The sequence below is a fragment of the Sinohyriopsis cumingii genome, chromosome 9 (assembly GCF_028554795.1).
Source record: "Sinohyriopsis cumingii isolate HCF-2022 chromosome 9, ASM2855479v2, whole genome shotgun sequence".
Lineage (NCBI taxonomy): Eukaryota > Metazoa > Mollusca > Bivalvia > Unionida > Unionidae > Sinohyriopsis > Sinohyriopsis cumingii.
In genome coordinates, this window is record NC_142969.1 from 106369372 (window position 1) to 106392494 (window position 23123).

The 23123-nt window shown below is 38.0% G+C and overlaps 1 protein-coding gene and 1 pseudogene across 1 annotated transcript; both read left to right on the forward strand.

Annotated features, from left to right (window-relative positions):
• The first annotated feature begins 2768 nt into the window (after positions 1–2768).
• On the forward strand, positions 2769–9932 carry LOC149792425 (macrophage-expressed gene 1 protein-like). The gene is made up of 2 exons (XM_089970996.1): positions 2769–3465; positions 7969–9932. The coding sequence occupies exons 1-2, from the start codon at positions 2986–2988 to the stop codon at positions 9733–9735; spliced, it is 2247 nt and encodes a 748-aa protein (XP_089827122.1). The 5' UTR covers positions 2769–2985; the 3' UTR covers positions 9736–9932.
• Positions 9933–19605: 9673 nt separating this feature from the next.
• LOC149792426 (macrophage-expressed gene 1 protein-like) lies at positions 19606–21843 on the forward strand (annotated as a pseudogene).
• The last annotated feature ends 1280 nt before the right edge of the window (positions 21844–23123 follow it).

Consider the following 23123-nt stretch of genomic DNA (forward strand, 5'->3'; position numbering starts at 1 on the left):
AAATGGTCTTTCTTAGCTGACCCCTCAAAGCTTCTATATACCCGACGATCTGGCAATTTAGTTATGCAGTTTGCCAATTTATTCAACTTACATATGCAAACATTTCTTTCACAGAAACTAATATGAAATTTGGTTGCTAACTATATGATCGGACAAGTTCCTTCTCCAGTGATTATGCGCTACTTCTTTTCCTGTACAGACACAATTTGCCATTTTGTTTTCAATTTTAATGCTACTCATTCCAGTCACAGAATGCTTAGATCAAAGACATTTTAAAAACTCGAAGAGAAAAAAAATTAAATTTGCTTCATCTTAGTATTTATTTATGGGGACGTCCATTAACTATGTCAACAATTTTTAGGCAATTTTTTAGCCCCCTTCCCCTCTTGTCAACAACTGTCAAACTTTCAGTGACCCCTTAATAAAATTTACCCCCCCCCAACAATATTTTATACGGCTGGCTTTTATGCTAAAAATATTCTAAAAATAGAATTATGGAAATTAAAAGGTCTACAAATAAATTGTAATACATTTTTTTTAAAATTTGTTGAACAGATTTCAAATTGACTATAACACTCTGAATTCATGAAAAAATCGAGAGTTTATATTCTAGCATCTTTCATCTTCCCATAGGTTGCCAAATGTTTCTCAATTGTTATAATGGGCATTGTGGCTGATTTTTTGTAAAAATATAACATTGTTGACGTCAATTTATCTTGAACTCCCTCCTCCCCACGTCAACAGTTGTCAAACTTCTTCAAACCCCCTACCCCACCCCCACCCTCATTTAGTTGACATAATTAATGTACGACCCTATGCACAAATCGAGGCAATAATTAAATTATCACTACCTTTTCTTTCGGAGCTATTGGCGAACACATGTATATATTGTGAATCAGCGACACATACTGTTGCTGACTCATAATATATTAATGTTAACCATCCCACTGCATAAAGCTTAAGGACGCAAAGGTCAGCTATACATGGAAAAGGTTATACGTGTGTGCTAGTTATGTAAATATCGACCGGTGAACAACCGTCGAGTAGTTTTATTTGCAATCATAGTTTTCCATGTCAACTCAAGAAAAGACAAACTTGAATGCACACGACGAACTTGTCCACCTCACCCTCTATGTCGCGTGGCCGCCCGCAGAATTATTTTCTGGGGCGCGGCAAACATGAAATGGTCAGCTATACAGTTTTACGGATGTAGGCCAAAACACGTTTAGAGTTGAAATCGGGAGGGGGGGGGATCCTATATTTCCATTACCCAATAACCTATGGTAACAATATGCTATTAAAAAATCGATAACTTTAAATTTCTGGACACTCGTGATCAACCATATATTCATCATCGATGCAAGCTACATGTGTCCAGAAAGCCAAAGGTCACACGACACTTTCTTGTTTGTGGGTTCGATCCCCGGCCGAGTCATACCAAAGACTTACAAAAACGGTACTTACAGATGCCTCGCTTGGCGCTCAGCATTAAGAGGACTGGTGAACCTGGTGTCAGGATAATGTGACTGGGTGGGACATCATGCTACATGTCTGCGGCAATGATGGGCATCACTATAAACTGCCACACTGCAGACATCGTAGAGATATAGCTGAAAAATTATTAAAGCTACGTTAAAAATCCTACACACACACATTATCAGTTGTTTATAGACTAAATCCCATTCTTTCATATCATTAGTATCGTGAGTCCGATACTATAGGTGCCCTTATCCTCTTCGACCGCCAATCTTACCGGTTTGACCCCAAATCCCCGTGTGTTCCAATTCAATGTATTTTCTGATTTTGTTAAGTCAAGCCGGTTGTCTAGAAATGAACAACATTTGTTCAAAAAGAAGAATGATGATGATTATCGACAACGATGACGATGCTTTTAAATACGAAGACAAGATAATGATGATAATAATGACGATGACATTTAATCCAGTTAATTTATAGCTGCAATTGCTATATTTAACGGGTTAGCAAGTATGCATTTATAAATCGAAAGATGTGGGATATCGGGGTTTTCTTTCTTTCTCCGAAATAGGCGAGATAATACGATAGTGAAATTGGAAACGAGAGTCGATCTTGTTGGGTTTTTTTAAGTGTGACATGTAACTTGTATTATACTCAACGCTGACGTAATCTGAAATAAACAGAAAATTAGATTTGTATTCAGTTGATGAAATACGCCAAGCCATACCTATAATAGTCCACAGTGGTTCGTTATAAAGAAAATTTGGTGTATCCGTCCTTGAATCAAGGGATGGGGATTCTAACCTGTAACACTATAGCTATATTGTTACAAATTAGAACCCACATCCCTTGATTCAAAGACGCATACTCCAAACTTTCTTTGTAACGAACCCCTGTGTAATAGTCTACCAAGTGATCTTGCCTCGAATCAGTGTATATGCATTTATCGTGGTACATTTAATGACGAACTATTGTATAAAGTTTCTGGTGCATGTATTCTCGTTTGTATTTTTTTCTTCGGGGTGGGGGTGGGTCTTTTTTTAAGATTATTTTTGTTTGTACAGGAAGGTGTATGAGGGATGTATAGGTCATTTTCCGGTTGACGAATTGCGAGAAACATGTGCATGTGTATGCGTGTGTCTGTGTATGTGTGTGTGTGTGAGTATGTAATGCTGTTTATTAAGATAAACCGTAAACGACTGGTACTCTTTCTTATGCGAATATGGGTCACGCGATTGACTAGTAACGAGGTTTAAACGGGGAATTTCCTTTTCTATGATACATTCCTTAGTCATTGTTGTGAAGACGACACGAAACAAGGAAGTATTTAAACGAAACTGTGTTGGGATAGTTCCAGTCTGGTACACCGTGTCTTTTGTTATTACACTGCCGTTTCGAAGATGAGCACAAGGAAGTATTTAGACTAAGTGTGTAGCGGTATTTCCATACTGGTACACTTTGTCTTAGTCAACCATCGTATCAAAGACGAGTAGACTTCCAAGTTTGAAAATGGGAGTAATTCTTGTCATCAGTAGTTTGGTGTTGCTACATATTTGCAGCATTGAAGGTGACACTGAAAATTGTAATGGATCCGTGCTGCTTCCCGGGGATCCTAGGCTGTGTCTACGACACACGGACAATTCGGTTCTACGGTTTGAGGCTCTTCCAGGAGGAGGCTGGGATAATCTCGTAAACAAAGAGAGGGGACGCGTTTTAAACGTCAACTACACCCAGTGCAAGTTTTCAGATGACGGACTTTATTTAATCCCGGATGGCGTCACAATAGTTCCAGTGAAAAGCAGTGAAGTTGAAACTTTTGCGGAGCTGTTTCTTCATTGGGATAACTATACGTCAACATTATCAAGGTCAATCAATGTTGACGCTGGACTCCAGACATCTCACATCGGTATAAGTGGTCATTTTTCAGCTGAGTTTGAAAGTGTGAAGGAGAAGCAATGCATGGAAAAATCTAATACCATCAGGATACAGGTATGTAATGGGTGCATGTTTATGTCTATCTGACGGACGGGATGGGGGAGGTGAGAGAGGGAAGGAGGGAAAGAGCATGTTATTTATCGAAACATTAGCATGTACTATTAAAAATGTAATAAACATTTTGTAATTTTTCTCCTCAGAAACGTTTTAAAGAGAAACATCGATAGACTTTGCCGAGGTTGTGGAACGTCTCTTTTTTCTCTTTTTCTTAACCTACTAAAAATTTTAGTGTATACCATGTACTGTAAACTCTGTCCTAAAATTTTCATTTTTTTCCCTAGTGTGAAGCACGACAGTGCAAAGATTTGGTCAGACAATAGCGTGCTTTTATAATTTCATACACTGCAATCTGTCCACTACCGTTCAAACGAGATGAAAATTAACAGTGAATTGAACATAGTAGGACATACTAATTTCACAGCGAATTTTCTGAGATATACAACACATAATTACAAACCTTCCTGATGAACGTTTTCAACAATTTTCACTATTAAGTGTACAAATACCTACAGTTGAGCTTGCAAACATAAAACCATGATACATTAGGAAGAAGATGATAAAGAAAAACAAAAAACTAAAATGTGGTCAATGGCGCATGCAAAAATGTTTTTTTTTTTTAAAGGGGGGGGGGAGACAATCAGTAATGGTCAACCATTATATTTTTCAGATGTAGATCAAAACATGTTTGAAAATGAAACGAGCAAGTGCCCCCCCCCCCCCCCCCATTGCCCTATTTGCGGCGTCCATGTTATACTCAACATGCATTGGTCTAAAGCGCTTACCTTTACCGATCACATCACACCTCTGTCCAAGTGGTCTAAAGCACTTGCCTTTACCGCTCACCGCTCACCTATGTCCAAGAGGTTTAAAGCACTTGCCTTTACCGATCATTGCCATCTCACCTCTGTCCCAGAGGTCTAAAGCGCTTACCTATAACTATAATATCTGACCTCTGTCCGAGTGGTCTAAAGCACTTGCCTTTACCGATTATTGCCATCTCACCTCTGTCCGAGAGATCGAAAGCGCTTACATTTACCGATCACATCTTACCTCTGTCCGATAGGTCTAAAGCGCTTGCATTTACTGATCATTGTCATCTCATCTATGTCCGAAAGGTCTAAAGCGCTTGCTTTTACCGATCACATCTCACCTATCCGAGAGGTCTAAAGTACTTACCTTTACCGATCATTGCCATCTCATCTCTGTCCGTGAGGTCTAAAGCGCTTGCCTTTACCAATCATTGTCATCTCATCTATGTCCGAAAGGTCTAAAGAGCTTACCTTTACCGATCACATCTCACCTCTATCCGAGAGGTCTAAAGCGCTTACCTTTACCGATCATTGTCATCTCGCCTCTGTCCGAGAGGTCTAAAGTGGTTGCCTTTACCGATCATTGCCATCTTACCTCTGTCCGAGGGGTCTAACGCGCTTGCCCTTACCGAACACTGCCATCTCACCTCCGTCTGCGTAGGTTCGAGTCTCTAGCTCATCCAGTGTGAGGTATGAGAAAGCTTGCCAGTAGCGTCCCCAGGGTCGGTGGTTTTTACCGGGATTTTCCAGGGTTATTCCGCCACCGGTTATACTGACCGCCATGAATTGTCTAACATGTGCTGAAAAATGGCGTTAAAATCAAAACAACAATAACAAAATTAAATTTAGACTGGACTAAGTTCGCATATGGATACTTTGTTTTCGAGTTCGGGTTAATCTCCCCAGAACAGAGATAAGAACAGGAAGTTGAACGGTATATTAGCATGGATTATGGAGACAAAATATGAGATGTATATGTTACACGCGGTGAACAAGGTGATACTTTCAGATGATTTGGTTTAATCAATCTAAGTGAAATCGACTATTTTGACTCACGTGCCACATTAATAGGAATATACGTTTAAAACAATTCCTAATTTAAGCTGATTTGGGCTGTATTCGTTAATGGATTAGCTTTGCGCGAAATTAGCCGTATAAGACACGCTTCAAGTAAACCGTCATTTACAATTATAAATACTGTTGTTGTTATTGTTGTTGTTGTGGGGTTTAACGCCATTTTTCAGCACGCGATAGGCTATACATAGCGGCCAGTATTAATGGTGGAGGAAGATTATAAATGCTCTATTCTCAATTAGTCGCATATTCCCTCCCCATCACATGACCACTTAACTCTGACAGCAGGTGTTGAGGGGTTGCGGAGGGATCTAATAAAATTGGAATACTGCTGATATCCAAGAACCTTCTGTAATTTTCTTCCCAAACTTTGGGGTCACTGTTACAAATTCGCAAAAATAAACGCGATTGCACAGACATGTTCATAATTAGACATAGGATCATATAATATTTTTTGTTTTTGTTCTAATTAGAATAATTAATCTAAAATTTAAACAGAAATACAGGTACTAAGCGTACGTTTGTCATTGAGTTGTATAATAATGGAAGGAAACTGACTTAGAATTTCTGCACATCCTGAAATGGGTTATATATGGTAAAATCGAATACCTGCTGAACAAGGAAGTTTGAGATACCTGGATCAGGAGTTATTATCGTGTCACTACACGACAATATAACAGCCAAAATGATAAATTCGTTGTGTCCTAGTAAGCTAACACCCACCTCTTACGATCATGGGTCACAGATAAAATATTTTAAGTTTATGTTATACTTTCCCTTTTGCAATATAGGTTTAGAACTGTTTAAGATCAATAAATGAAGCATTTTAGACTTGGATATTAAGAAGTTCTACTTATTGTTACACGCACACGGGTATTTACTTGACCGAGCGGTTGTCAAACCCTGGCGCAATTCTCGCTAGAAGTCATAAGTTTCCCCGACTTTCCAAAGACTTCCATACAACCTCAGTTGTAAATCAGAAAGCCCGACGTGTCCATTCTATACCTAAATTTTCCTCTAATTAATGCAAGACCACAGATAAACCAAACTGTCAACTATCTATCAACCGTACATCTGCGTGTTTTGGCTTCATTATGTTTCCGTACCACCAACCGTTCACGCCTTAGAACATATATGAGTACTCCCTAACAATGGGAACTATTTTAACTCCGCCACCTTAGGCCAGTCAATGTATGCTTTCCAGGCACATTTCGCCGATATAACTGCACCATATTCGCCCACATGGCGACATAAACGGTGTCTATCAAGTCCCTTTTTATTTATGCCCTTGTGTAATTTACCGGTTTAATACCGTAAGTACCGTCCTTGCAGTCACGCTACCAATGTATACCACTAGATTTTAATATGTACTATTTTACGACAGGGACATTCATTCGGTTTTGGTCGGAATTCACTACTAGTGAACCAGGACATCATGGAAACACACTAACACTTCACTCCGTGACGTTTGCTCCTATTAATTAGCTCATTAGTTCGGGCCAGGAATATTTCCATGGCGCCGAATTCCAATAATCAAACAAGTAATCACACAAATCTAAGAATTGCTTAAAACGGGGCACTACAACCACGTGCACATACTCTAAATTTACTACATTATTTTCAAAGTCAAGGTCACTGGTCAATATTTTAAGTTTTCTTTCACGCTTTACATTCCGCTATATAACCGTAAAACCAATAAAGGAATGAAACTTCAATATATTTATGCATCGTTGCAGGAAGGCATACGATCTACCACATCTGGGTACTTTTCTTCATATTTAAGGTCATGCATTAATATTTTCATTTCTCTGACACACTTTCCCTTCATTGCTGTACTTTGAAAGGTCAGAATGAGAAAGGGCTGAAAGTTAGTATACTTGATATCATCACTAGAGGGTGTTACTGTAGCACATAGGGTGTTCTATCGTCAAGGTCAAGGTCACTAATTAGTATTTTATGTTTTTCATTAACATTTTCTTTCCACTCTATAACTTTAGAGACATTTAAAATAAAACTGAGACTTGGTATTCACATGCATTTATACCATAAACTATGTCGACTACTATATATCTAGGTTCCTGTCTTCAAGACCAAAAGTGACAGCTGAATATTTTCGTTTTATTTTCCTTTTATGTTTCCTTTATAACTCAAGAGCAGTATGAGATAATTGTATGAAACACAGTAGGCATACATGTTGTTGAATAATGCATTCAAGGCCATGTCTTAAACGTGAAGGTCGCAGGTTAATTGTTGTATTGTTTCTATGTTATAACTCATTTTGCTGAATGATATAAAAGGTTGTGAATTTGTATTATTGTTTTTTCTCACTGTCTTAGCACGTAACACAGGCAAGGTTGTGTGTTTAAGGTGAAGGCCACATTTTGTTCCTCTTTTGTGTCATTCCAATAATCTAACGCCCTTATCGTTAAGTACAAGATGAGAGTTCATCAACTTAAACTTTTGTTGACTACACCACATTAGAATGGGGACAAAAACTGACTCATTTTGTTTGTCCAATTGAACAGCAAAGCTGCTTAAACAATACAATTTCCACCTCTGCTGCGCTATTTTAAGGTGTTATTAGCTGTTAAGGCTTTCTTTATTCTCTTTTCAGGCCAGATATGTCCGGTACACGGCTCTTTCTGAACCTGATACAGCTCTGCATCCGGGTTTCCGAAACAGGCTGAAGCGGATTGCGGCACACTTGGAACTCAACAGAACAACCATGGCGCGCTATGAAAGTCAGTTACTGATTCGAGATTTCGGAACTCATGTTATTAGGAGCGTAGATGTGGGGGCTGCATTGGAACAGTTGGATCAAGTCTACTCATCATTCATCAGTCAGTCTTCCTCAGACAAGAACTCAATCCTTGCCTCCGCTAGTGCATCATTCTTCAGTGTCTTCAACTTTGGCACTAGCTACTCACAGACAACATCTCAGGCAATGATTGATCAGTATACAAAGAACAGAGCTCATTCTAAAATCCACACGTTCGGAGGCCCGGTACTTAGACCGAACAACTACTCAATTAATGCCTGGAGCGCAGGTCTGGATGATAACTTGGTAGCGATGGATCGCTCTGGGGATCCAATTTACTACGTCATCACACCTGATGTTCTAACCGAGATCCCGGAATCCACTGTGTTCCAGATGTACAATTACATCCAGGACGCAGTACAACTGTATTACGAGCACAATACATACCGCGGATGCACTGCCATGGATTCACCCAACTTCAGCTTCCAGGCCAATGTGGATGACGGTACCTGCAAACCTCCTCTTACCAACTACACGTTCGGAGGTGTGTACCAGACGTGCTCAGGATGGGGCTACACTGACCTCTGCGTACAGAGAACACAGAAGAATCCTATTACGGGAGAATACACTTGTCCTCCTGGTTATGAAGCGGTTCTACTTCAGGATGGTTCAGACTCTTCTTCCATGAGCAGACACGAGTGCCACATATGTTGGTTATTTTTCCACTGCTGCAACGACAATACTTACCACAGCTATGCAGGCTATCAGGCCTATTGGTGTGTTGCTGAGGGGCAAGTGCATCAGCAGTCAGGATTTCTATTTGGAGGAGTTTTCACTGGTAACACTATCAATCCTCTGACTCAAGATAAGAGTTGTCCTTCAGAATTCTACTCCCTGCGTCTTCTAACTGACCTTACTGTTTGCGTCAGCGATGATTACGAGCTCGGATACCGCTACTCCATCCCATTTGCAGGTTTTTACAGCTGTAAATCTGGAAACCCGCTTGTACTAAACGAAAGAGAATCAAAAGGACTCCAAGCAAATGGCATGTTAACCCTGACGAGATTCATGAGACAGTCAGGTGCAGCGTCCTGGCCCCATGAATGTCCAAAGGGATACAGTCAGCATTTGGCAGTGGTGGACAACGGCTGTGAGATTAACTATTGTGTCAAGATGGGTGCCTTGTCAGGCATGGGTCTTCCTAAAATTCAACGACCTCCTTTTATGCCATCACCTCAGGAAGTGACGCGGAACGAACCTGTTATGCTATCTGCCGATGGAACCACGTGGAAAGGCATGAACATCAGCTCGTTTACTGAGATCACGGCTAAGGATTTCAGCAGCCAGGGCATAGTCAAGGAAGGAGAGTCAAATGGAGAGCATGAGCCGAAAGGTGACATGAACAACGCTACGGTTGTTATCGTATCTGTTTCGGCTACTCTGTTCTGTGTGTTTGTGGCTACTGCTGTGATTATAAGGTGTAGGAAGTTAAGGTATCGGAGACGAAATCGTCTATTCAAGCAAGTATGTAACGAAAATGCATCACTTATGGGAAGCGAGCCTGTTTTTTACGGCACTTCAGATGAAACGGCGGGACAAACTTCAGTGGAAATCAGCAGCTAAACTGTATCAAGGCAGCGTGTGTACAAGTACTGACTGTTTTTATTACTGACCATCTTTATTTACACTTTAAATTATACTAGTGCTTTTAACACAAAACGTTTCGTTAAAATTAAGGCGTTGTCATTAGTCTACCTATCTTTACTTTTAATGTTATTGTTATTGACTCACAAAAGAAATAAAATCATCATTCGTGTTCAGCATTGCTTCGTCTCCAAACTTTATTCAAAGAAAATATTACTTGGGTTGTTCTTCCTCTAGCTAGGCTTCTGTCATTGAGAACGGAGCTTGCTTGGTGAAGACTCCTTGCAATCCACAGGGAGCTTGCTATGTGAGGACCCCTTGCAATCAACAGGGAGCTTGCTACGTGAGGACTCCTTGCAATCAACAGGGAGCTTGCTATGTGATGACTCCTTGCAATGAACACAGAGCTTGCTATCTGAGGGCTTCTTCCAATCGAAATGAGCTTGCTAGACAGACGTAGCAGTTGGTTAATTGATAATAAATCACTTTATCGTTGAAATGGACAAAATGCAGAAAATCTGTCGTTCACTGAGAATGTTGTCTATAGTATTATATTGTATAACGTTTGTATTTCATGTGACATGTTGTCATCTTTCTTTTTATGTACCGATATTTGTTTTTGCTAGGTATTAAGAAGGAGATTCAAACATTGTTCAAACTGGTAAAAGTGTGTACATGTATTATATGCACTAAAGTTATAGAAAATGTATTATGACTATCACATATTAAGCCGTTCAGATGCCTCTCTCTCTCTCTCTCTCTCTCTCTGATGAATAGACCTCTCTCTCTCTCTCTCTGCTGAATAAACCATGTCTCTCTCTGCTGAATAGACCATCTCTCTCTCCTGAATAGACTATGTCTCTCTCTCTCTCTCTCTGTGTCTCTCTCATCTGAATAAACAAGCAATCATGCTAGAAGCGTAAAGGCATTGCAAATAAAATGTGACTTATAGCCTGTTTTCATATGCATACATGAATTAGATTTTGAGTTCTTCTCTTTTTAAAAATTGTGATTTTTAAGTAAATCGTCGACCGATGAAAACCAGTCGCAGCTGCGGTGTGTTCTACATGCACACTTTATTGTCTTTCCTAAGCTGAAGTTTCTGATAACTGTCAAAATATAAGATAATACTTTCAGAATGATGATATTGTTGCTTTGTATGTTAATTATTCTACTTCATGTTAAAAACTTTTTAAAGCTTAAACAGCTTACATTTTTTAAAGAAAAGATTATATAATATTCTGTTAATGACCAAACTAACCGCATAAGCCCAAATACAGCTAAATTATAACTGAGATTCAATAGAAAACTAATCTAACTTTGTGAATAATAGTCAAGTTATTACGAATGAGTGCAAATGAATGCGAAAAGTTTGAACGATAGAATAAAAATGCCGAGCAATCAGGGTTTATGACAGTTTATATCTGACAAAATGTATCGTACATAATGAACGTGGCAGGGACAGGCTTTTACAAGAACAAATTCAGTATTATGATCACAAATAATAATGAAATTAATAAGAGCTAATTTATGTTATTGCTAGATTTTATTAATCATTATATATAATTTTCTATGAAAGGTAGCACCAAGCGTGACACTCGACTCGTCATTCAATAGGAATAAAATTATAATGTCAAATCTTTGAGAATGCCAAAAATACATATTGAAAGATAACCATTGTGCATTCAAACATTTATATCATTATGCTGTCATAGCAAATGAGAAAACGAATTTATAATGATTAACGTATTTATATACCTGTAACAAAGAGTACAGGGACGCTACAAATGCAAATGTTTATTATTTGCACCCTCTCCCGAGTGTTTGTACCACTCTACCTATTTAAAAAAACATTTTAAAAAAAACATCAGTGGTATAAAAAGGCACACAACATAGTCATTTCATTCATCAATATTTAATTTACAACTTGACTGTCATCAGGGGTTTGAAACGCCAATCAGCTGACATTGTTATTGACCATTTAGTGATAATCAGGCTAGAAGTTATCAATTAATGAATGAAATTACTAAATTTGTGCATTTTTCATTTCTTTCATTCTAGGGTACAAACAAACATGGTGGTGTGCTAATACTATAATCGGCTTTCTGAGAGTAATTTACGTGGACTCCAATTTTCATCATGCGCCTACACTCACCCAAAAATGAACATATCAGTAGTTGATGGGGCCAGTTTAGCGTCAATGAAATAACATTACAGAGAGGGTCCAGGCACTTTGGCGTCAAGGGGAATTTAACATGGATAGGGCACTCTGGCGTCAAGAGGAATTTAACTGGGATAGGTTCATACAATGTAGCACCCTTAACCAAGTACAAAGATTCTTACAGATTGAAAACATAGGACCATTCAAAATCAAAATGGACCGGCATCACGGGGCACAAAATAAATCAAAAAACCCTACTACCCCTAATGTAGCACCAACCAAAACCAAAACAGACACTAACTCAGCTAGAGAGGAACTAATGACAACTCCAACAACAATCTTTAAGAAAGTGGTAACCCTCAAGATGTCACAACAAAGACTTGAACAATGAAACTATATTCCAGAAATTTAAAACAAATGGCACACAAATTGTTTAAACATAAAGGCTAACAATTGTAAAGGATAGGAAACCTCCAAAGAAGTATTAGAGGCGACGGGACCATTGCCTGCATTAATTAAACTAGGTCCATTAGGAGTGCAGCACCGATTAGAACAATATATAAATAAACCCGGATTATGCACTCAATGTCAACACTGGGGACACTTTGTCCTCAAATGCTGCTTCGAACCAAGATGCCAACACTGGGGAGGTAAACAAAGAGATACATGACATACTCAAAACAAGAAATGCCCAAACTGCGGGGAACACACCACCACATCCAGAGCAACAGAATGTAGATATATATTAAAAGACAAACTAACAATACAACTCGTAAATACAAAACATTTAACATACAAGGCAGGTAAAACCATAACAAACAAAACCATCCAACCACCAAAAGAACCTGACACCAAACAACCTTAACTTAGCAGTAAGACTAGCCTATCAAACACACACACACCATATAATAAAATTAAATGTCAACATCAACAGTAGCTACACAAACAGACCCCACACATTAGGAAAAACTAAACCATAACCTACTAGAAAACAAAAAGAGTGCAAAACAAGCAACCCAAGAGAACTCATATATAATAAATGAAAGGATAAAGGAAATCATTAACAGCAATGAATCACATGACCAACAAGCCATACTAATGGCACTAATGGCCATGCTCACCCAGATAGGTGACTGGGAATCAAACATAGCAGACAACTACAACACCCGCCATGGATAGTACCAGTCAACAAGAACTCACCATCTGACAATGAAACTGCAGGGTGGGGGTATTTAAACATCTCCCAGAGTTACAACAAAAACTCATCAATTCAACCGAAAAACCAGATATTATATGCCTCCAAGAAACTTACCTAACTGAAAAATAAAAATGTCTATCCAAGATAAAAAGCTACTCACCAGTAATATTTAAACACCGTTCCAATGGCTAAAAGGGAGGCGGTCAAGCAATATTTACAATATATACCCTTACTTACATCGAAACACTATCAGACCCAATTGCCCCTAATAACCTAAATAATATAGAGATACAGCCAGTACTAGTAAGTACAGGAAACATGAAAATCAAAATCATCAACATATACGATCCAAGAGGCAGCAACCATCCAACCGTCCAACCACCTTTCACCAAATTACAACACAAAAAAACCCCATCTGTATCATCTTTGATGACTTCAATGGGGAGAAAATAGAAATGATATAAGAGGAAAAACAATCGAAGAGTGGGATTACTAATGGCAATCTAGTCATCCTTAATGACGGGTCAAAAACCAGACTAAACCCTGAGGATGGATCCCCCTCAGCCATAGATCTAACTATAAGCACCCCTAAGCACAAATTACCAACTGGAGTGTAGACCAGGAAGATACACTAGGTAGTGTTCACTTCCCAATCATCATCACCCTCCAAATAAAAATCCAACATGTTCCCACTGACGTCCCCCCAGATGGAAATACGATCAAGCAACATGGGACCAGTTTAAGAGTATGCTAAATAAAATACAGACAACTTAGAACATCCATATATCAACATCTATCACGATAATATAATAAATAGCATCATCAATACAGCAAAATTAAGTATTCCAAAAGTCGCAAACAACCCCACAAAAAACCCAACAAAGAAGCAAACAGTACCATGGTGGAATGAGCCATGCAGAACTGCGTATAAGGCCAAACCAAAAGCTCTAAATAAATTTAAACGAACCAAAAAAACTCATTAGACTTCCTCCAATACAAAGATTCAGAAAAATTACTCAACAAACAATAAAAACAGCTAAAGACAGCACATGACAATCCGTCTGTTCCAACTTAAACTTAAATTCTAACTTCAAACAAGTCTGGGATAAAAGTAAAGTCATTATTGGAAAAGAACCTACACAGCCCTCAAATTAAACGGTTAACAACAAATAAAAAGCTGATATTCTAGCCAATCATTTCTCGAACATGAGCAGTAATAGTAACCATACTAAAAAATCAAGAACATAGGCAAGAAGTAGAAAAAAAAAACAATAACCACCTCTTTCAAGACCTAGGAACCCATGATTTGAACCTGAACAGCGATATCACCCTATGTGAATGGGATAAAGCACTTGGCTCAAAAAAAGAAACATCACCAGGTAAAGACCAAATAGGGTACACAATTTACAAAAACCTCCCCATCAATGTAACAAAAGCCATTATCAAGCTATTAAACATGACTTGGGATAATGGTCAACTACCCAACAGCTGGAAATAAGTAATAGTTATTCCCATCCTTAAACCAGGTAAAGACCCCAATAACTGAAACTCATATAGACCCATTTTCCTCACCAATACTATCGGCAAACAAATGGAAACCATAATATCGAACTTATTAAAAAAAGTTCGAAACTAACAAACTACTATATGAAAATCAATGTGGCTTTCGAAACAAGCGTTGCACCATCGACCAATTATTCCGACTAGAAGCGGATATAAAAATAGCATTCAGCTCAATGAGAAAAACCGACAAGAATCTCATAGCTGTTTTTCTTGATCTAGAGAAAGCCGTTGACCTGGTATGGACTAAAGGATTGATTTCCAAACTAAACCACTTCGGAATAATGGGGCGAATATTTAACTGGATTAACAACTTTATAACAGGTCGCAAGGTTATAACAAGAGTAGGCAACACCCACTCGGAAGTATTTGCACTGGAACATGGCACCCCCAAGGAAGTGTGCTCAGCCCTACGCTCTTCAGTTATATGATTAATGACCTAGACCAAAACATAGCTTCCACTAAAGTTAGCGGCATCTGGAAAGCAAGTAATCCCACCAGCAAACAAGTTATTAAAGAAATCCAACAAAGTCTAGATAACATAGGGAAATGGGCAGATAAATGGGGATTCAAAATCTCGCACGATAAAACAGTAGCCATCATTTTCTCCACAAAACGCAATTATAAACTATAGAGTAACCAAAACCTTTTATTCAGAACCATCTAATTAAATATGTTAAGGTGGCAAGGTTCCTAGGAATGTATTTCGACAACCACCTAACATGGAACCACCACATAGACCAACTAATTAAAAGCTGCAGCAATGACTTAAACTTACTAAGAATACTAAAATGAACTACATGGGGATCTAAATAGGAAACCTTACTCACGATCATAAATCCCTAATATGATCCTAATTGGACTATGGTTGTTAAGTCTACAACTCGGCAAAGCAACCACTATTTTATATAAACAAAATTAACACCATCCAACGAAAAGCATTAATCGTGTGCACCAGAGCACTACCATCCACCTCACTAGACGAGCTCCACGTTTTCACTAGGGAAATTCCATTATACCTGAGAAGGCAAGAAATGATACTCAGGTACTCAATTCGACTAAACAACCATCCAAAGACACACACCCACCCCCCACTAAAATAGCCATAAACAAATGAAATATCACTTTTAGACACAAACTAGTGCCGACTATACCAGGCGGCAAACTAGTCCTCGAGTTAAGGGAAAACTCCCAATCCTTGAGCAACAGGAAGAATACACCAAACCACCTGACCAAGCCCCTTTGCTTGCAAACTAAACCAAGGACAAACACCAATGCCACGCAATACGTAAACAAATTGGAACAAGAAAACAAACTAAAAGCACTTATCATAAATGACATACAAACCATCTAGCCTGGATTCACTAACAGGAAAAATATATCAAGCCATCTGACCAAACCCATTGGATGCAAACTATTCCAAGGATAAACACAGTAATACAGTAATAAACTAAATCACGAAGATAGACTTAAATCAATAATAATAAACGCCATTCACTAAAGTCTATACAGATGGATCCAGAACAGCTGAACCACCAACAACAGCAGCAGCCATACTTATCCCAGGATACAGCATCCAAATGGGAACCAGATTACCAGATCACTGCTCAGTCTTCACCTCAGAATTCTGGGCAATCAATGAATAACTCGAATGGATCGCAGATAATAACATCCCCAAAACTGTAACTATAAGCGACCCCCTAAGTGTAATCATCTCAATTAAAAATCGCCACTCTAGGTCAAAGAGCTGTTCCTTGACAGGGCTTACTATAGGCTCAAAGGATTATCCTAAAAAACCCAAATAGTCGAGTTTATGTGGATACCATCGCATATAGGGATCCTTTGAAATGTACAAGCCGACAAAGTAGAAAAATTAAATTAGGAGGCCCCAATCCACCCGCACTAGATTTGGAGACCCCAGACTTGCCGCACTAATATATAGTAGCACAGTGCTTCGAAAAATCCGATATAAACCAAAAGTGGCAGGAAAACTGGAATTCCGCCCAAAAAGGTAGGAATTTACACTCAATCCTAAAAACAGTATACAGATCCATTAAACCGCCAAAAGGGCTACAGTGTTGATCAAAAAATCATTAACCGATTAATGACAGGAAAAACCAGACTAGCTGGAAGTTTTGGGAAATATATAAGTCCAAAAGCAGAAAACATAAACGGCTACAATTGTCACACCGTAGAAGACTTCAACCATATATTCAATGATTGCAGCAAATTCAGGAGAGCAAGAAAACAACTTCCAAAAAGCTCAAAAAGAAATCAGATCACCTTATAAATACCCAAACTTCCTTTATATATCAATTACAAATAAGCCCCTACCTAATCAAATATTACAATTTCTAGAAATAACAGGCCTCAAAAATAAGATATAATCAACAATAAATAACTAAATTAAATAATTGTTTAAGGCCGGCGACTTTAATATGTCAAAGGTGACCCGAATATTCTGGAAAGAAGCCTGTCCTATTAAAATAATACTGTACAACCTCCAATCGAAACCCATACCAAACGTAGGTAAAACAATTAGAACGGGCGGCTTTGACACGTCCAGAGAGACCTGAGTAATCAACAAAGTCACCCGTCTATCCCAAACAATTTAGTCAAACCCCCACCTAATTATGAAATTCACATAAAGGGGGAAAAGGCGAACAAAAATAAACAAGTCATTTTTATATCTTATTTCAACAACAAAAATTAATATTAAAAAATAAAAATTCTTTTTCTCTGTAACCCTTCGCTAACTAAACCTACAAAACAGCACAGCATATCAGCAGTTTCTCTTTGCCTTCCTGTAACGATCAATCAAAATTCAAAACACGCTTGGAACGCCAACCTGGATCCAGCGGACACCAACAAGGACAACAGACGACGGCCTTCCCGCCACATCCGGAATATAGCCTGTTATGCGCGCATAATATTCCTCCTAAATAAATCTCAATAGAGTGAGTGTAGATACCATTCCCACTCAACAAATAAGTAAAATATTAATTAACTTAATATGACTTAAGTAGGTGCTGGGTCTATTCCCACCCGTGTCAGCCTACCACTCAGCTGGCATGAAACATTATGTTTCATGTGCTGACGGCTAAATTATCAGCACTCCTTGAGGGCATAAAAGCCTGGGGGATGAAGCACTGTTTCCTTCCCTCAGGAACAATTATCATCCTGCGGTACAAGAATAAACCAGAGGCACATGCACGTTTGTGCGGTAGCCTCTTTAATATAAATAACCAACCAACCAACGACAGCTAACTGTAGTAACAGATAGGGTGTTTTTCTTCACGTTCGTGTAACTTAAAGTTTCAATCCTTTTTCAAGACAAACTTGGTATCCTTTAGTAGGGCTTGAATTTAAAACAGCTGAAAATGTTAAGCACTTTGCTCTAGATATTTTATTTTGCAGCAACAGCCTAAACAGCATAAATACCGTTACAACAATAGAAAGCCTAAATTCTTCTATCAAAACGAATTGCAGCAAAACAATAAAATTAAATATTAACGATGACTAATCAATAAAACAGAATTTAAGAAAGGCAATGACTTTCATAGAATTGTCTCTCACTGTGAAAAGGTATGCGGATGGAATCTGCCATGCACCAACAACTTGAGAAAAAAATGTATAGATAGAGAGAAACCTCAATTTAAACTTTTTTCTTCAGAATTGTTTCTGTTTCTTTTTTCCTTTTTTTTTTTTCTTTCTTTTTATGAACATACCTAAACCCTAAACAAGGCTAGAACAGGGAAAATACACACAAAAGCTTTGATATTTCTGAAACATTGAGTGGATATTCTTAACGTTCTTAACCAGCTCTGTATGCTGGGATGGGTCGGTGGGATATCCACAAATAAAACAAATATATATTTTTATTAAAGTTGCAGGTGTGTGTGTTTTGGAAAATGGTAAAAAAATATTGGATATATTTTTTTCTTGTGACACTTATAAAGCGTCAAAATCTTAAGTCATATACCTTTTGTACGGTTTGTAAACTTCCACTTTGTAAAATGTGAAGTATCATAAGTTATTATCACAAACAGAACTGGGATATAGGGGCTTGACAGTTGTTGTTGAGATACATCCACTAAACTTAATTGCTCTGTCTCATACATTGTGATTAGGAAATGTCGCCTTTGTATGTGCAGCAACAGCTGTAAGAGCAGGAGGAGACATCGTAGTTTTAATACATTTGTAATATTAGGGCTGCAGCAGGCTGTACAATAAAGGAACGAGCTAGTAGGCTGTTTAATAAAGAAAATAACTGAAGTAGGCTGTTTAATAAAGGAATCAGCTGAAGTATGCTGTATAATAATGGAGTGAACTGAAGTATGTTATAGAATAAAGGAATATAAACGATTTAATTGAAGTAGGTTGTATAATAATGGAATGAAAAGAAGTAGGTTATATACTAATGGAATAAACTGAAGTAGGTTGTATAATAATGGAATAAACGGAAGTAGGTTATACAATAAAGGAATGAGCTGAAGATAAAAGAGATAAAACACATGACTTACATAAGCAATGTGAAAATTCGACAGTCACTTCATCATTACTAGAAATAAGGGCAGTATATTATCAACGGTATGCGATATACATTGATTTTCTATCATATTCTAATATGGCCATAACTTGAACAAACGCAGACAAAATGAAATTCTTCTTGTGTTATAAAGTTATTTATTTTCCGGCATGGATCACACAACCAGAATCATCTATCAGTTAATTTTGCTCCATCATGTCTCAATTAACAGTTTATGCTTTGATCACGTTCGTGTGCTATGATGTAGAGTTTCGAGAGGTATTGTTCTGGTTGACGATTTGTGAGGAACAAATGCGATTTAACAAGTAAATACGAGGTATAGCAAAAACATTTGAAGAGGGGTATTTGGCGAATAAATTTCCGTTTGTAATATTCATTTCATTGTGCATCGTGTGTAGACTAGAAACAAAACAAAGAAGCTTTCAGTAATAAAGCCGTATTCCATCGGAATATTGACATTCTGGTACACTGTCTCAGTCAGTGAACCATCGCTCCAGCGATGATTAGACCTCCAAGTTTGAAAATGGGAGCAATATTAGTCGCCATTGGTTGGGTGTTTCTACAAATCCACACATGCGAAAGTGACTATGGAAACTGTAGCTGACCAGTCTTCCTTCCTGGTGATCCCATGTTGTGCATTCGAGCCACCGATAATCAGGTTCTCCGGTTTGAGACTCTCCCAAGAGGTGGCTGGGATAATCTCGTAAACAAAGAGAGGGGACGCGTATTAAACGTTAACTACACGAAATGCAAGTCAACAGATGACGGGCTTTATTTAATCCCGGATGGCGTAACAATAATTCCAGTTAAAAGCAGTGAAGATGAAACTTTTGCTGAGTTGTTCCTTCATTGGGATAACTATACGTCAACATTATCAAGATCAATCAATGTTGACGCTGGTCTCCAAACAACTCATGTCGGTATAAGTGGTCATTTTTCATGAGTTTGAAAGTGTGAAGGAATTATTTTTCCACTGCTGCAACGACAATACTTACCACAGCTATGCAGGCTATCAGGCCTATGGGTGTGTTGCTGAGGGGCAAGTGCATCAGCAGTCAGGATTTCCATTTGGAGGAGTTTTCACTGGTAACACTATCAATCCTCTGACTCAAGATAAGAGTTGTCCTTCAGAATTCTACTCCCTGCGTCTTCTAACTGACCTTCTAACTGACCTTACTGTTTGCGTCAGCGATGATTACGAGTTCGGATACCGCTACTCCATCCCATTTGCAGGTTTTTACAGCTGTAAATCTGGAAACCCACTTGTACTTAACGAAAGAGAATCAAAAGGACTCCAAGCAAATGGCATGCTAACCCTGACGAGATTCATGAGGCAATCAGGTGCAGCGTCCTGGCCCCATGAATGTCCAAAGGGATACAGTCAGCATTTGGCAGTGGTTGACAAAGGCTGCGTGATCAATTATTGCGTCAGGATGGGTGCCTTGTCAGGTTTGGGTCTTCCTAAAATTCAACGACCTCCTTTTATGCCATCACCACAGGAAGTGACGCGGCACGAACCTGTTATGCTATCTGCCGATGGAACGACGTGGAAAGGCATACACGTTAGCTCGTGGACTGAGATCACTGCTAAGGATTCCAGCTGCCGTGGGATTGTCAAGGATGGAGAGTCGAAAGAAGGTCAAGAGCCAAAAGTAGACATGATCAACGCTACGGTCGCTATCGTATCTGTTGCAGCTACTCTTTTCTGTGTTTGTTCCTACTGCTATGATTGTAAGGTGTAGGAAGTTAAAGTATAGCCGACGAACTCGTCTATTCAAGCAAGAAGGTAACGAAGATGTGTCACTCATGGTAAGCGAGCCGCTGTTTTACGGCACTTCATGTGATACGGCGGGGCAAACTTCAGTTGAAATCAGCGGCTGAACTGTATCAAGGCAGTGTGTGTATAATTACTGACTGTTTTTATTACTGACCATCTTTATTTACATTTTAAATTATGCAAGTGCGTTTAGCATAAAATGTTTAGATTAAAATTATCACAATTCCAGTAGTATACCAATCTTTATTTTGATTGTTATTGTTATGGACTCACAAAAGAAATACATTCATCATTCGTGTTTAGCACTGCTTCAACACCAATCCATTTGCAAAGAAAATATTACTTGTGTTGCGTGTTCAGCACTGCTTCAACACCAATCCATTTTCAAAGAAAATATTACTTGATGTGTTGTTCGTCCTATGTCTAGGTTTCTTTGTCTCAGAACGGAGCTTGCTATGTGATGACACCTTGAAATCAAAACGGAGCTTGCTATGTGATGACACCCTTGCAATCAACACGGAGCTTGCTATGTGAGGGCTTCTTCCAATCGAAATTGAGCTTGCTAGACGGTTGTATTAATTGGTTAATTGATAAGAAATCATTTTATCGTTGAAATGGAAAAAAGCAGAAAAACTGTCGTTCGTTGAGAATGTTATCTCCATTATCAGGTTGTATAAAGTTTGCATTTCGTGTGGTTTTACAAATTTTCATACGAGTGACATTGTGTCGTCTTGTATCAATTCAGATCATTCTTTTTATGTAACGGTGTTCTTTTTCGGCATTTAGAAAGAAATTTAAACATTTTTTTTCAAACAGGTAAAAGTGTATACATTAAATTTATAGAAAATGTATTATGTCTATTACAAATTAAACCGTTCGTTTCTCTTTGTCTTTGTCTCTCTGTCGTCTCTGTCTCTCTGTCTCTGTCTCTCTCTCTCTGTCTGTTTCTCTCTCTCTCTCTCTCTCTCTCTCTCTCTCTCTGCTGAATATACCATATAATCATACTAGGAGCATAAAGGCAATGCCAAGAAAAATGTGACATATTATAACCTGTTTTCATCTATATAAATGAATTCGACTGTGATTTCCTCCTCTTTTTAAATATTGGGTTTTGAAGTAAATTATTGACCAATTATAACCAATCGCAGCTCTTTCTTATACATGTTTTCCTATTTCCTAAGCGGAAATGAGAACAGTTTCCGATATCATGAAAATTGTAGCAAATATAAGATAATAATTTCAGATTGATGATGTTGTTTGCTTTATTTAATAATTATTCTATGTTAAAATTCGTTGAGGCTTAAACAACTTAAATGTTCAAGGAAATAATACTTTGTAATTTCACAAAATTAACTAAATAATAGTTGAAATTTAGTTGAAAGCGAATACTACTCAAATTACTGCAAATGAATGCAAATAAATTTAAAAAAAGTTTAAACGATAGACTAAAACTGTCGAGAATGCTGGTTTATAATAATTTAGATCTGATAAAATGTGTCGTACGTAGTGAACTTGGTAGGGAAAATCTTTCATAAAAAATGACGTAACATCATCACAAATAATAACGACAAAATTAATAAGAGTTGATTTCTATTATTACAAGATTTTACTAATTATTAAATATAATTTTGTATGAAAGGTAGCTCTATTCGTGACAATCGTACACTACGAATAAAAATTACAATGTCAGGTCTTTGAGAATTCAACAACACAGATTGAATGATAACCACAGTACTTTCAAACATTTACATCATTATGCTTTCACAGCAAATGGGGATACGAATTTATAAAGAATAATGTAGTTACGTACCTGTAACGAAAAGAGGATAGACTCTACAAATACAGATGCATATTTTTTGTACACCCGCCAGTTTTTTTTTTTTTTGGTACCCCTCTAGCTTTTTTAAAAACAACAACAACAACAAAAAAGATAGGAAGGTTTTGAAACCCCAGTCAGTTGACTCTGCTATTCATCTCCTCTTCTTGCTTTTCGTATTTAAAATCATGTGGTGAGGTGGGTTTACAAACAAAAGGGAGGGTGTGCGAATACTAATGTTTGCTTACATCGCCTTTCAGAAAGTAGTTTACATTAACTCCAGATTCCAGAATGCTCATACTCGCA

Coding starts and splice junctions, on each gene's coding strand:
- LOC149792425 (XM_089970996.1), top strand. CDS start 2,986: ATGGGAGTAATTCTTGTCATCAGTAGTTTGGTGTTGCTACATATTTGC. Junction 3,466..7,968: donor CTAATACCATCAGGATACAG/GTATGTAATGGG, acceptor TTCTCTTTTCAG/GCCAGATATGTCCGGTACAC.